Below are 14547 nucleotides of genomic sequence, written 5' to 3'. Positions count from 1 at the left end.
ATGCACGGCTTCAACAAAAAGGGGGGGGGGCAGGGTCACTTCCTCTGTGCAGGGAGGCGATGCAGCTCGAGTTCTGGGCCATCCAGCAGGAAGTTTCGATCTCGGCAGTTCATCTGGCCGGAGATGAAAACGTGACGGCGGACGCTCTGAGCAGGCAGAGCGCGATCTCGCACGAGTGGGAGTTGGCTCAGGAGATTCTCCTGGAGATCTTCGCCCTTTGGGGGACCCCTCAAGTGGATCTCTTTGCCTCCAGTGTCAACCGCAAGTGCGAAAGGTTTTGCTTGCGGGAATTTCCTCCAAAAGGAGCCTTAGGAGACGCGTTCGTGGTGGAGTGGTCATTCCCGCTGCTGTACGCGTTTCCTCCAGTCCCCGTCATCCCGCGAGTGCTGCGGAGGTTACGGAAGTTCGGTTCCCGGATGATCCTCATTGCTCCGGTGTGGGCTTGGAGGACGTGGTACCCGGACCTTCTCGACTTGTCCATCTTCCCTCCACGTCGTCTTCCCTACCGAGACGATCTGCTCTCACGGGAGGGGGGGGTCAGGTTCTCCATCCAGAGGTCAGATCCCTCAACCTTCACGCTTGGCTTCTGAAAGGTTGAGGTATAAGGATTGGGACCTCCCTGAAGACGTGATGGAGGTGTTGCTTTCGGCCCGAAGGCCAGCACCAAAGTCTGTGTACCGTTGGCGTAGGTTCTGCGACTGGTGCAGAGTTCAGAATGTGGATCCTTTTGCATACGACATCCCCATGGTCCTGTCCTTTTTACTTTCTTTGGGCCACAGGGGCTTGCAAGTGGGTACCGTTAAGGGTTACCTGGCGGCGCTGTCCATCTTTAAGCGCTTGTCTGAAGAGTGTTCTTACTTTAAAATCCCTTTTTAATTTTTCAGTTTCTGAAAGGGCTCACTAATGTGTTCCCTCTGTCACCTTTCCTGGTGCCCGGTTGGGATTTAAACCTTGTTCTTCAGTTTCTTATGAGTGCTCCGTTTGAGCCTTTACATTCTTGCCCTTTGAGGCTGTTAACTCTGAAAACTGTTTTTAGTTGCGGTTACTTCTGCTCGCAGAGTGGGTGAGTTACAGGCACTTTCAGTTAAGCCACCCTTCACTGTATTTCACAAGGACAGGGTTGTCCTTAGAGTTCGTCCTTCTTTTCTTCCGAAGGTAGTGACGGAATTTCATTTGGCCCAGAAGGTTGTTCTTCCGGCATTCTTTCCTCCTCCGCATCCTGGTAAGGAAGAGGAGAGGCTCCATAGGCTTGATCCTAGGAGAGCTTTAAGCTTTTACGCTTCACGCATGTCCTGGGTCAGAGTGGACGATCAACTCTTTATTGGTTACGCTGGAAAGCGTTTGGGGCAAGCTGTGACGAAACAGACTTTGTCTCGCTGGATTATTTTGGCCATCTCGGAGTGTTACCGCTTGGCGGGTAAGGACCCACCGGCTGGCTTGCGGGCCCATTCTACCAGGGGTATGGCTGCATCTACTGCCCTGCAGAGGGGTGTTCCTATTCGCAAAATCTGTGATGCAGCCACCTGGGCTTCAGTACATTCATTTGTACGTCACTATTCCCTCCATAGGCTTGATCCTCGGAGAGCGTTGAGCTTTTATATTTCGCGCATGTCCCGGGTCAGAGTGGACGATCAACTTTTCATTGGTTACGCTGGAAAGCGTTTGGGACAAGCTGTGACGAAACAGACTTTGTCTCGTTGGATTATTTTAGCTTTCTCCGAGTGTTTCCGCTTGGCGGGTAAGGACCCTCCGGCTGGCTTGCAGGCCCATTCTACCAGAGGAGTGGCTGCGTCTCCTGCCCTGCAGAGGGGGGGGTTCCTATTCGTCACATCTGTGAGGCAGCCACCTGGGCTTCAGTACATTCTTTTTACGTCACTATTCCCTTGATTCCAGCAGAGGGCAAGATCTGGCCTTTGGCAAGGCAGTTCTCTATTCCGCAATTTGATTGGGCATGCTAAATTTGTATTCTAAATTCTTTCCCACCTCCTTGCTTGGTACTGCTTTGGGAGTCTGTCATAGATATGGAATACGTCGGAGGACCCAATCCCTTCGAAGAAGTTACTTTCTTACCTGGTAACGTTCTTTCGATGGGATGGTCCGACGACGTATTCCATATCGCTGCCTTCCCCGCTGCAGAATTTCTTTTGCGATTGCAGCTTGCGTTCCGCAAGGCCTTGTGTGTCTGACTGGCAGAAAACTGGTGGCACACGTTCCGGGAAAAAACTACAACTGAGGCTATGGGCGTCGTGCGTCCTACTTATCACATCGGGTGACGTCGGCCCTCGGAGGAGGTCCTCGGGGACGGCGCATTGACGTCATCGACACAGGACGCAGACGCCAAAGATTTTCCGAAGCAGCACAGCTGTGGACATTACCTTTCATAGATATGGAATACGTTGTCGGACCATCCCATTGAAAGAAGGTTACCAGGTAATAAAGTAACTTGTTCTTCTGGGAGCGCCAATTCAGACGGAAGACGGCCTTGTCTTCCCCTCCAGCGAGAGGGTTCAGAACATGCTCTTAGGTTCCTCAGTATGTAGCCAGTCGGGATTCGACGGTACGCAAAGCCATGCGATTGCTAGATATGATATGGCATCATGCATATACTTGGTTCCCCACGTGCGGCTGCGCATGCGTCCCATGCAAGAGTGGCTCAACAGCCAGTGGTGTCAGGCCAGCGGATAATGGGAAGATCTGGTAGTTGTCTTGCCATCCCTTGTTCTCTCTCCCTGCAGTGGTGGTCAAGAGAAACCTCTTGAAGGGGAAGACCTTCACCACCCCTGCAGTGGAAGCCACTCTTACGACAGATTCATCTCTCACGGGGTGGAGGGCTCACCTGCTACAGCAGACAGCACACGGAGTGTGGTGCCCTCAGGTAGCGTCTAATCACATAAACTTACTGGAGCTACTGGTGGTGTTCAACGTATTGAAAGCCTTTCAGAGACAACTGCAAGGGAAGACAGTGCTGATCCTAACCGACAGCACTACAGCAATGTATTACTTGAACAAACAGGGGGGCACTCACTCTCCAGGGCTATCCAAGCTGTGCCAGAACATTTGGATATGGGCTCTCAAACACAAGATGTTTTTGTTGTCCCAACATGTTCCAGGGGAACTCAATCTTCTGGCAGACGTACTCCGCAGAGATTTTCCTCTGCCAGAAGAATACGAATGGTGGCTGCACAAAGACATTGTGTCCAACGTCTTCGCAAAATGGGGTATCCCAGAGATCGGCTTGTTCGCTACTCAGGAGAACGCCCAATGCCAAGACTACGCCTCCAGGTACCCCCAGAACCGATCCAAGGGTAACGGTCTCTGGATAACTTGATCAGGGAAATTTGTCTACACTCCTCCTCCCCCGACTCCCCTTCTCAACAAGATGCACCAGGAACCAGTTACCATGATACTGGTGGCCCCCATGTGGGCCTGCCAACCCTGGTTCGCTCACCTGATGGAGATGTCCCTCTCCCCACCAGTCAAACTTCCCTGTCCTTACAAGTCTCAGGACAGAGGGGGGACCCTCCACCCATGCCCACAAACTCTGAATTTAGCAGCCTGGCTCCTGAGATCAGAGTTTGGACACCTGCAACTCCCTCAAAGATGCATGGACATACTCAGGGAAGCGAGAAAGCCTAATACATATTATTGCTCACCCTCACACATTGTGTTGTATCTAACCCATCTGTTGGACACTGGGTTAGTCTTCAAATCCCTAAAGGTTCATCTGGCTGCGTTGTCAGCCGACATCACAGCAAAAGTATTGTGGTGGAAAAGGCCAGTAATTAAAGCCTTTATGGAAGGGGTTAAGAGGATTTATCCTCCCATATCACATCCAGCCCCTGGGTGGGATCCGAATGTGGTTTTGACCAGGCTCATGGGAACTCCCTTTGAGCCTATGCATAAAGCAAGTCTGAAAGACCTGACTTAAAAGACAGCCTTCCTAGTGTCTATCACTTCTATCAGAAGGGTTAGCGAACTACAGGCTTTCTGTTTTAGACCCTTTTGTTGCAGTCCACAAAGATAAGGTAGTTCTGCGCACACATCCCAGGTTTGTGCCGATATTTATTTCAAAGTTCCATGTGAACCAGTCTATCGAACTACCCACGTTCTTCCACAAACCTACTAACATGGCCGAAAGAAGCCTTCACCTACTAGGCATGTGCAGGGCAGTCATGTTTTACATGGAAAGAACCAAACCACTGAGTAAGACTAAACAATTCTTTGTTTCAGTGGCAGCTGGTAGAGAAGGGGATCCTGTCTCTAAATCAGCAATCTCGAGGTGGATTGTCAAATGCATCACACTGTTACACTCTTGCTAAGAGAGAACTGCCCTTCAAGCCTAGAGCACACTCTACTCGAGGCACTGGGGCATCCATAGCATTCATTGCAAATGTTCCCCTAGAGTCCATTTGCAAAGCAGCAACCTGGAGTTCTGTACACACCTTTACAAAACACTATTGCCTAGACACTCGTTCTAGGTCTGATTCTCAGGTGGGACAAGCAGTACTAAGACATCTTTTCTCTACTGTTCCTTCTCGCAACCCACCGCCAACTCCGGGTACTGCTCGCTAGTCTATGCACAGCATGTGATTCTTATCAGATTAACAAGCATCAGAAGATGAGCATTACTTACCGTAAAAACATTTCTGATGATTGTATCTGCTTAGATTCACATGCGCCTCCCTGCCTCCCCGCTCGGGGTGGAAGGAAGATAGACTTCTTACTACTTTCTCTTATGTACTTACTCACTATAGCCTTGGGCTCCCTCATGGCAGAAAAAATACAATCGGAGGGACCTCGGCGCGTGAGGGATTTTGGGTACTACACCCGTCAGGATAGGTATGCCTATGCCGACGTCCCCTTTCGGTCCCCGAAAGACAAGATGCAATACTCCGCGGTTACCACTGGATGTCGGACCATATGCACAGCATGTGAATCTAAGCGGGTACAATCATCAGAAATGCTTTTACGGTAAGTAATGCATGTCTTGTATATAATGTGATGGCACTTATTTCCCCCAAGATTTATCTGGACCTACTTGTATTGAAATGAAACATTTATTTTACAATATTTTTTCTTTCGACCATTTGTATTAAAATTTCATTTGTACAGATTCTACACCCCTCTCTACCTCCTAAAATAAGCCTGGTTGCTCTGTCTACGCTACAAGAACACAGAAGGCGCAGCCTTATATTAAAATTGAGTCTTGGCATGTCTCAGTTGAATGTTTTTACTAAGCCCTTATTTGAACTTCAGAAAATCTGTCCTAACAATGTATTGGATCATAGTAAGGCATCCTTTGGTAAAACTGCATTAGTTTTGCATAATTTGAAGAACAGTGGGCGACGCTAGGATATAAAGAAATAGCTCTGTTTTTTAGATTATAAAATGGAAAAGAGGTGCGAATTTAAGTTCACAAGTAGCTTGTTTAGTTGCAGGTAGATTTCCCTAAAGATCAAAACATTGAAAATGCTGATTATGTTAACACGCTAACATGGTTTATGTTCCTAATTTCAGGGTTTGACATTTAAACGAGTAGGCGTTCCTTCTGCAACAGATATTATTAAAGCATCAAGCAAAGATGCTATAAGGTATGTTTGTACTTCAACATTTCGTCTGGGCCAAGTTCAAATCTCAAAACACGCCCTGTTATCTTTGTACTTATGGGACACTATATTATGGACACAAGACAGTACACAGAAAATAATCAAATATTTTGGATGCTCGTGCATATAGGCAAGATGAGGGGGCATCCATAGTCATGTCAAACCCTCTGGTTTCTGCAGCCAGAAGATTCATCCATAGCACTGAGCGCCTTGCATGTCCAGTTTATGTTTTCCTCTTTGCATTGCTTTCCTATGCTCTCATGTGGTTACCCTATTTTTCTATTAATATGCATCTTCCTTGTTTGGAGAATTCTCACTGCCCCACTGTTGGCTAATATTTTCATATTTATGATCTTCCTGAACTGTCATCCCCAAGATTTTTGCTTGGACTTGGTAATTATGTCCCTGAGTGAGTGGGAATCTCTGTGCCTGCTCACCTAGTCTTATACTCTTTTTATGGGTGACCTTTTTATGGTTCTCCATAGTGTATGATTGAGGTTAAAGTTCCTGTTGGGTAAGATTTTCACAGAACTGGCAAATTTTCCCGACCTGGGTCAACCCCAGAGCCTTTTTGCTTTACTAGTGGGATATTTTACCTTAATACCTCAGTGAGTGGGAACCTTTTTCCACACTCACAGAATGTTTTACTCTTTTTATGAGTATCATTTGTTTGACTCTCCATAGTGCCTTTTTAAAGTTATCCTCTTTAACAACTTATTGGCAATAGGTGCCTGTTGCTGAGTTGCCTTAGGTGCTCCCTGTTGGGGAGAATTCTCATAAATGTGCTAATTCTCTTCACCTTGGAGTCCCCCAGCAACTTTGCTGGATTTTTTGGACTTGGATTTTTTTTACCTGGAGAGTGTGAGCCTTTTTTCCCACTCCATCATGTATTTTGATGTGGGTTTTACTCTTGTATTCTTTGATTATGGAGTTTTAGATAACTCCATAGGCATCATCTTTTCATGTGTTACACTGCACCCTCACTGCAGTGACGTAGGGAAGCCTTTTACGCTGTCCCAAAATTTAAATACCTTCTCTTGGTAAACTACCTTTTCCCAGAGAAAGTAAAGTTAAATTGACTTTACTAGTCTTTTTAAATTCCAAGACCCAGCACACACTATCTTTCAATAGAGTGCTGGAGGGGTTACCTAGTATCCCCTGTGTCTAGAAACTCATGTAGCAGTCAAATGCTACCCTTTCCTACCAAAATGGCTGGTGGCAGTGGTTTTACAACAAACTACCATGATTTTCCCCGAACACTCGGTGAAAACAGGTCCCGGTCTTCTTTTTTCGCGGTTTCTTTCTGTAAAGGTCCTTCTAGAGTTTGTCTCTGCGCTCCAAACTGAAGACCGCCTCTGGGGCCCGAGTGTCTGGGGTGGGCAGGAAGTGAGGGGGTGTCCGAAAACGCCTGTGCTTAGTCTCCTAGGAGACCCAAATGCACTCTGGCCTGATTGGCTTGCTTGACTGTCTGGCAAGGACAGCCACCCTGCTGGGTGAGTGGCAGCTGGGCTGGAATTAAAGGGAGAGAACTGTTTAAAAGGCGAGTCTCTTGGACTGTAAAGCAGAGTCGACCACTGGAACGAAAGAACTGAAGACGAGCTAGAAGAGGTTTTTAAGGCTGGCAACCTTCTTCGTATTGCAACTCTCGCTCTGCTGTCAAACACTCCTCTGACTTCTGCCACCTCCTTGTAGAACTGGACCTTGATGTCTTTGGTCTTACTGAGACATGGTTCACGGCCAGCTCTGTCACGAGCTTTGACACTCTCTTCCCTGATGGCTACGATATCCTCTCCACACCCAGATCCTCCCGGTCCGGTGGGGGGGGGCGTAAGCCCTGATCTTTCCTGAGTGGATTCCTGCCGCTATCATTCCCACTCAGACCTACTCCTCTTTTGAATCCCTTGTCTGTAGGCTTTCCCTCTTGCCTACCCATTCTCTTACTAAGGCTACCATCTACTAGCCTCCTGGTCAAATCACCTCATTTCTGTGTGGGCGGACCTCTCCTCCTCCCTCCTGGCCTCTACCACTCAACTCCTCCTTGGTGACCTAAATATACATTTCTTCAGCATGGGGTTTGGCATGGATTCACATGCTCATGAATAGTCCCTGTCAGGCTGGGAAGCCTTGGTAAAGAAAACGTTTGTTTTGTTTCGGAATTGTCTTTCTACTAATAACCAATCACTGGCCTCTGGGTCATACTCTTTCCCCCCCGCCCTCCCCAGCCAATGACTGCCCTCTGCCATCTTCAGATTTTTACCGCACGTTCAGGTGTTGGGAGTCCTCGTGCTTTAGCTCTCGAGCTTTTACTGCGTATTGCGTTTTTTCAAGAGTTTACTCTATTTTTCGAGCAGTCGAGCCTCAAGCTCCACCGATTCTACTTGTGATCAACAACGACCCGTTTTGGAATTTTCTACGCCTATTGGATCCAAGCTGTTTAGGATCTGCCCTGGATGTGGATTACAGAATGTCAAGGAAGATGAGAACTCCCGGTGCCTCTGCTGCCTTCACGCCGACAAATCGCACGTGGAGAAGGACTGTGCGTTCTGTAGTAACATGTCCGCCCGGACAATGAAGGATCGTCGTACTCGACTCACCAACTGGCTGGAGGGGAAGAGCCCAGCAGCAGGTGAGAAGAAGTCCGAGTGGTCTTCTATGCCCTTTGAGGGCTCTCCGGTGACGGGGCCCAACAGAAGGCTAAGCACCGCAAGTCCGCGGGCACCAGGAGCGCCGTTGGTTCGGGCTCCTCAGCTGCCAGGCAGGGCGCAATGTCACAGATTCCATCATCCACGAGCCAACGCTCTGGCTCGGTGAAAAGATAGTCGGAGAACCCGGGTAAGCTTCAAAAGAAGCCCTGGTCGATCCCGACGGAGACGGCCAAGGGGGAGCGAGGCGGTGACCCTCCCCCCACGGTGAAGGCCTCAAAGGTTGTGAAGGCCCAGATTCACCCGGCTAAGGCCTCGATTGAAGGAGTCGTGTCGGCCCTGGCGCAGCCTGTGGAGGCTACTCCAGTGGAGACTACCTCCGGGCCTATAGTTTTCCTGCCACCCAGGAGGGAAACATCTTTTCAGCCTATCGAGAAGACCCCCGGGATGAGAAAGAGGGGGGGGCACGGTAGCCCTAACTGACAGATACCACCTGAGGATGAGCTGGCTGGCGTCAAAAAGGTCCTGGACAAGAAGTTCGAGGAGGCGGACGTAGAGGGCAACGGTGGGGCCGACGAGGAACCCACGGACCGTCTAAGCTGAGGAACCCACGCCCCAGCCTTCGCGCCTGTCGTAACCGATGCCACAAGACAATTCAGGGGCAGTCTTGATAGCTTTGCAGACCCTGTGTACAGAGATAAAGACAAGGTTGCCCTTACCATCAGCCGACAATCCAGCGGCGCCTGGACCGTCGGGGAGCCCACCGAAGAAGTGGAGGCGAGTCCATCCTCCACCTCCCTTCCAGTCTTCACCCCCATCCCCTCCGAGGGGCGAGACAGACGGCAGGGGATGGACGACGACGTTGGTGATGTGACGGATCTCCCATCATCCCCTGCCCGCGCCCCCCCCAATTCCCCCCCTCCCACCCCCTGACAGGGCTTTTCCAGCTATGCCCCGAAGAGCAGAAGGAGGAAAGGTCCTCTACCAACGGCAGGCCAAGAGGAATACCGTCCTCAGTCCCCTTACTGGACGACATCTGGGATGAAGGACTGTCCCTTCTGAAGAACCCATTCACGGCCCCGGCGAAGAGGGACCGGTATGAGAAGAAGTACCGGGTCCCGGACTCTGCTCCTATGTGCCTCAGTGCACAGCCGTCCCTGGATTCGGTGGTCTCTGCGGCAGCTAAGAAGAAATCGGCAGGGGCGATGGCTTCCACTTGCCACTTGCGGTGCGCTACGACAGGGAGCTGTGGTTCAAGATCGCTCCAATCATGGACTTCCTCCCAGATGGCACGAGGGCAGAAGCCCTTGAAATCCTGCAGGAAAGTGAGGTGGCTTTGGACCACGCCATCACGGTGGCCACGGACATCGCCGACACTGGCTTTCGCCAGAGGGGCAACAGTGTTTGCCTTTGCCGGTGCAGTTGGCTCAGGGCCACTGATTTCCATCAGGACGTGCAGACCAGGGTACCGGACATGGCCTCCGACAGGTACAACCTGTTCGGCAAGGCAGTGGACGAGTCAGTGCAGGCCATCAAGGCAGACTCCGACGGCCCGGACCCTGGGTTCTTTCCATCAGTGACGGCCGTCCTTTCGGACCTCCGGAGGCAAGTCTCAGGGTGCCTCCAAAGGATTCAGCGGCAGTGCCTCGTTGTACCGCCAGGCAGCCCGCTCCTCGTCGCAGGAAGCTTACAGAGGCCGCAATAAGATAGGAGGACGTCGTCGCTGCTTAGGAGGCCAAGGTGGCAAGGCCTCGGTGAAACAAGACAACCGGCCGTGACGTCGGGCCCCCACCCAAGCATCCCGGTGGGAGGCCGGCTAGCGAAATTCATCAGCATGTGGGAGTCCATCTCCACCGACCATTGTGTGCTGGACGTCCTGGCCAACGGGCACTCCCTGGGGTTCCAAAGAAAGTGTCCCTGTTTCCTACCTTGTGGCCAGGAAAGAAAACCACATGCCGCAGCTGCTTCTGGAGGTACGAGCAATGCTGAAAAAGGGCGCGATAGAACTCGTCCCAAAGAGGCTCCGGAGTAAAAGTATTTCCGTGTCCGAAAGAAGACGTCCGGTTGGCGGTTCATCCTAGCCCTTAGACGCCTCAACAAATGCATCAAGTCCCAGAATTCCATGCCGGACCCATGCTGGAGAACAGTTACAGGTAAGTAACTTGTTCCTTAGACTCTCCTTGTTCCTCCTCTGTACTCTTCCGTGACCTCTGCGACTCCCTCTCCCTGTCCATCCTCCCCTCTGGCCCGACTCGCTCTGCAGGGCACACACTCGATGTCTTGATCTCCTCTGACCTCCCCCTCTCCATCCCTCTGACCACTCCTCTCTCCTGGAGCGATCACTCCCTCCTCTCATCTCACCCCCCCCTGACCCCCCCCCCCACCAGCCAACCCTAGCCCAACACTGCCACATACCTTCTCTGACATCCGGCCCATGAAGCGTCTGAGGCTTTTGCTGCCACTTTCTCTCACCCTCCGCTCCCCCCCCCTCCCCTCCACCTTTGGCTGTCTCACATCCTGACACAGCCCTGTCTCTGCTCTACTCTTCAATTTCTGATACTCTTGAGGCTCTTGCCCCCGTCATGAGGATCTGTTTGAAGTCCAAAGCCAAGTGCAATTCCTGGTATGACTCTGACCTAGCTACACTTAAATGTAAGTGTAGGGCGGCTGAGAGGAAATTTAGGGCTTCCTGTTCATCCGCTGACAAACTGGCCTGTCACCTGCTACAAAGGCAATGCCGACTGTCCTCACCAAGAAGAGAGTCCACATTCAAGCTCTTGTCTCTGCGGCATCTAACAACTCGGCCAAACTCTTTAAAATCTGCAATGAGCTGGACAACCCTGCTGCAGTCTCTACCCCTCCTGTTGCCTCCCAGGCTCTTTGCAATGCCCTTGCCTCTCACTTCATTTTTAAAAAACCCAGGACATCCTGTCCGCCCTCTCCACCCCCACCCCTCCTCTCCACCTGTGCTTGCTGACCCTCCTTTATCCACCCCACCATCCTTCTCATCCTTTCCTCTTTTCTCCCCTGACGAGGTCGCTAGACAAGTCTGATCTATGAAAGCCTTGTCAAAACAGGTTCATCCCTGTTCCTCTAAAACCATCAAGGAACACATAGACACTCTCGCTCCGGCCCTTGCAGATTTTTGCAACCACTCCTTTGCTGCAGGATCCTTCCCCTCCCCTCTGAAGCACTCCCTTGGGCATCCTCTTCTCAAGAAACCCACAGGTGATCCTTCTTGTCCAGTTCTGTTGGCTGTCTGCATGACCACCAGTCTGGCTTCAGATCTGCCTGAAGCACGGAAACTGCTCTCCTGAACATCCGTGAAGATCTGCTCCCCAACCTTGACTCTAACGTTCCCTCTGTCCTCATCCTACTTGATCTCTCTTCTGCCTTCGACACGGTCAACCATACCATCCTGCTCAACCGTCTCAGTGTCTCTGGCCTGGCTGACCTCTTTGCTCTCAGATCGACCCTCCCAGGTCCAACTTCGGTCCTTCCTATCATCTATCTTCCTCTCTCTACCTGTGGTGTTCCCCAGGGGTCTAACCTCTTGCCCTGGCTTTTCAACCAATACCTGGCAACTCTCGCCCACTGCATTGCCACTTTCTGCTCAAATTTCCAGTGCTACGCTGGCGACACTCAACTCATCTTCAGGCTGCCCTCTGCCATCTCCTCTCCATCTCATCTCTGATTGCTTAACTGCCATTCAAGATTGGTGTGGGCCGCCAATGAGCTTTGTCTGAATACCAGCAAGACTGAGATCCTCCTCATTGGCACACCTTCACCATCCTTTCCCCTCCCTCTTTGGCCGGCTTCCCTTGGCCACCCTCCTACCCCCACCTGTGAGGCTAAGAACCTCTGGGTCATCTTTGCCTCCACCCTTTCTTTCTCCACCCACATCGCTGAGGTCTCTAAAAAGTCAAATTTCCTACTGCACCTCAGAGGTACTCTGCCTTTCCTCTCCTTCCCTCAGAAGCTCATGGTATCCCAAGCTCTGGTTCTCTCTAGGTTGGACTATTGTAACAGCCTCTTTCTAAATCTACCTGCCTCTACTCTCCACCCTCTGCAACTAATCCAGAACAGTACTGCAAGACTTGTCCTTGGCCACAAGCCCTGGGATCGTATCTCTCCAGCTCTAAAATCTCTCCATTGGCTCTCGGTGGATGCAAGGATTAACTTCAAAACCCTCTGCCATGTCCACAAGGCTTTCTGGGGCCTGGGTCAAAAATACCTTAATCTATCCCTCCGCAAATACCTCCCTATCGAGCTCTTTGCTCCTCTAACTCCCTCAGGGTCTGTCGTTTTTCAAAGAAACGAGCTGGGGGTAGATCTGTCTTCGGCTGGGGCCTCCCTCTGGAACAGCCTCCCTGCCCCTCTAAAAGTTGGAGAACCATCTGTTTCCGGAAGCACCTCAAGACCTTACTTTTTTTTCTTCTGCCTTCGCCCCCCCTGTCCCCTGCTGATCTGTTCTCTCTTGGCACTGTGCACCTGGCCACCCTCTGTTTTATGGGCCCAGGTACCTGCTCACCCTGCCACCCTCCCGCACTGCCTCCGGGCCACCCCTTGCACTGGGGTCTGTATCTGTACCCATACAGCCCCCCTTTTTCTTCCTGCACTTATCAGACCTACCCTGTCTGCTGCCCTAAACCTAGCACATGCAAATTGCTGGCTGCTCTACCACGGTTTGTTTGCCTTTATTTATCTGTTTCTCCTCTGCTTCGCCTTTTCTACTTCTCCCTCTTGCATGCACTCTTCCCCTCCCCCTCTCCCATGCACTTGCTCATTCTCAGTGTCACTGGGCCTAGTAAGATCGCTGTTTTGTTGTTCCTGTTAACCTCCCTTGCTGTGCTCTGAAACACTTGTGTACGAGCGCGATGGAAATAAAATATCAATATCAATGCAGGACTTTAGCCCATTGACTTTGGCCTAACCTATTGAATTGACTCTTCTGGTGAACTGTAAGAATAATTGTATTCTTTTTCTGATCTGCTAAGCTATGCCTTTTTGCTCCTACTTCAAAGTAGTCGGCCTCAGAAACTTAAAGTGTACAGTACTGAAGTATATAGAAGAGTCTATTTGAATTCTTGTGATTGTAGACCTCTGTTTAACACCATTACAGCTCACATTGCCCTCTTGAGATAAGCCTGGCTGCTCAGCAACGCTACCAAAACTGTGTAGTACAGACTTGTACCAAAGGTTGGTTTGCTTGCACCTGCAGTCATAGTTGTGTGTAGTGGTCCCCAAGGGTACTGCTTACAAACCTTGCCTAACTGCTATGTATTCTTTATTCATGAGCATGGGAATCTATGCCAGACCCCATGCTGAAGAAGGAATAAGTTATTTAGCTGTATTTGTTGTTGTCCAGCATGGGTCTCGTTAGGCAGAATCCTGGGCAGTGCCTTTAGGGACCGCTACACCCGATTAGGACTACAGGTGGCAATACAAGTTTTACCTTTGGTACAAGCCTGTACTACTATGTCAGATTGGAAGCAGTGGCGGAGCAGCCAGGCTTATCTCAAGAGTATATGAGCAGTAGCAGAGATTACACAAAGGGATTACAATTACTGTGACTCAAGCAAACACTGACTCCAGATCTCAGGTAAAAAATATAAGTACATTTCTCCAGCATGGGGTCTGGCATGGATTCACATGCTCATGAATATTCCCCGTCGTCAGGCTGGGAATCCTCGGTAAATAAAAAACCAGTATCAGTTTCGTTTCTGATCTGTCTTTCGTAGCAATAACCAATCACTGGTCTCTGCGTCATACTGACCACAGCCAATGACTGCCCTCTACCTAAGCACCGCCTCTGGCAGCCATCTTCAGATTTTTACCGCACGTTCATGTGTTGGGATCCTCGTGCTATTGCTCTCGAGCGTTAGTGCTATTTTTTCGCGCTTTTCACAAAAAACTTCGATTCTTCGGTCAAAAGAGCCTCAAGCTCCACCGATCCTACATCCGATCAACGGGGACCCGTGTCGGATTCGTCTGTGCCCCTCAAGGGTGAAGATTTCGTCGAGCTACACTTCGGAGGACTCCAGAAGCTTCTCAGGCCCGGTCTCGGAGATGGCCCAGGAGAAGGGAAGCTCGACGCCCGGAAAGCTGTTCAGGGTCTGCCCTGGATGCCAGCTGCAGAACGTCTTTAAGGAGGACGAACACTCTTTCTGCCTTTACTGCCTTCATGAGGACAAAACGCACGTGGAAAAGGACTGTGCGTTTTGCGGCAACATGTCGGAACGGACCATGAAGGACCGTCATCAACGTCTCGCCAACTGGCTGGAGGGTAAGAGCCCGTC

General features: G+C 50.6%; 1 protein-coding gene across 4 annotated transcripts in view; it reads left to right on the top strand.

Annotated features, from left to right (window-relative positions):
* DDX21 (DExD-box helicase 21) overlaps nt 1-14547 on the top strand; it is a 790459-nt gene that overhangs the window by 467241 nt on the left and 308671 nt on the right. For all 4 annotated transcript variants that reach the window (XM_069610614.1, XM_069610615.1, XM_069610617.1 and 1 more), the window contains one exon: nt 5518-5591. In XM_069610614.1, the coding sequence (XP_069466715.1) occupies nt 5518-5591 (74 nt within the window). The remainder of the gene's footprint in view (nt 1-5517; nt 5592-14547) is intronic.

This window comes from Ambystoma mexicanum, chromosome 8, assembly GCF_040938575.1.
Source record: "Ambystoma mexicanum isolate Mex_15411 chromosome 8, UKY_AmexF1_1, whole genome shotgun sequence".
In the NCBI taxonomy this organism is placed as follows: Eukaryota; Metazoa; Chordata; class Amphibia; order Caudata; family Ambystomatidae; genus Ambystoma; species Ambystoma mexicanum.
This window is presented reverse-complemented; position numbering and strand designations above follow the sequence as displayed.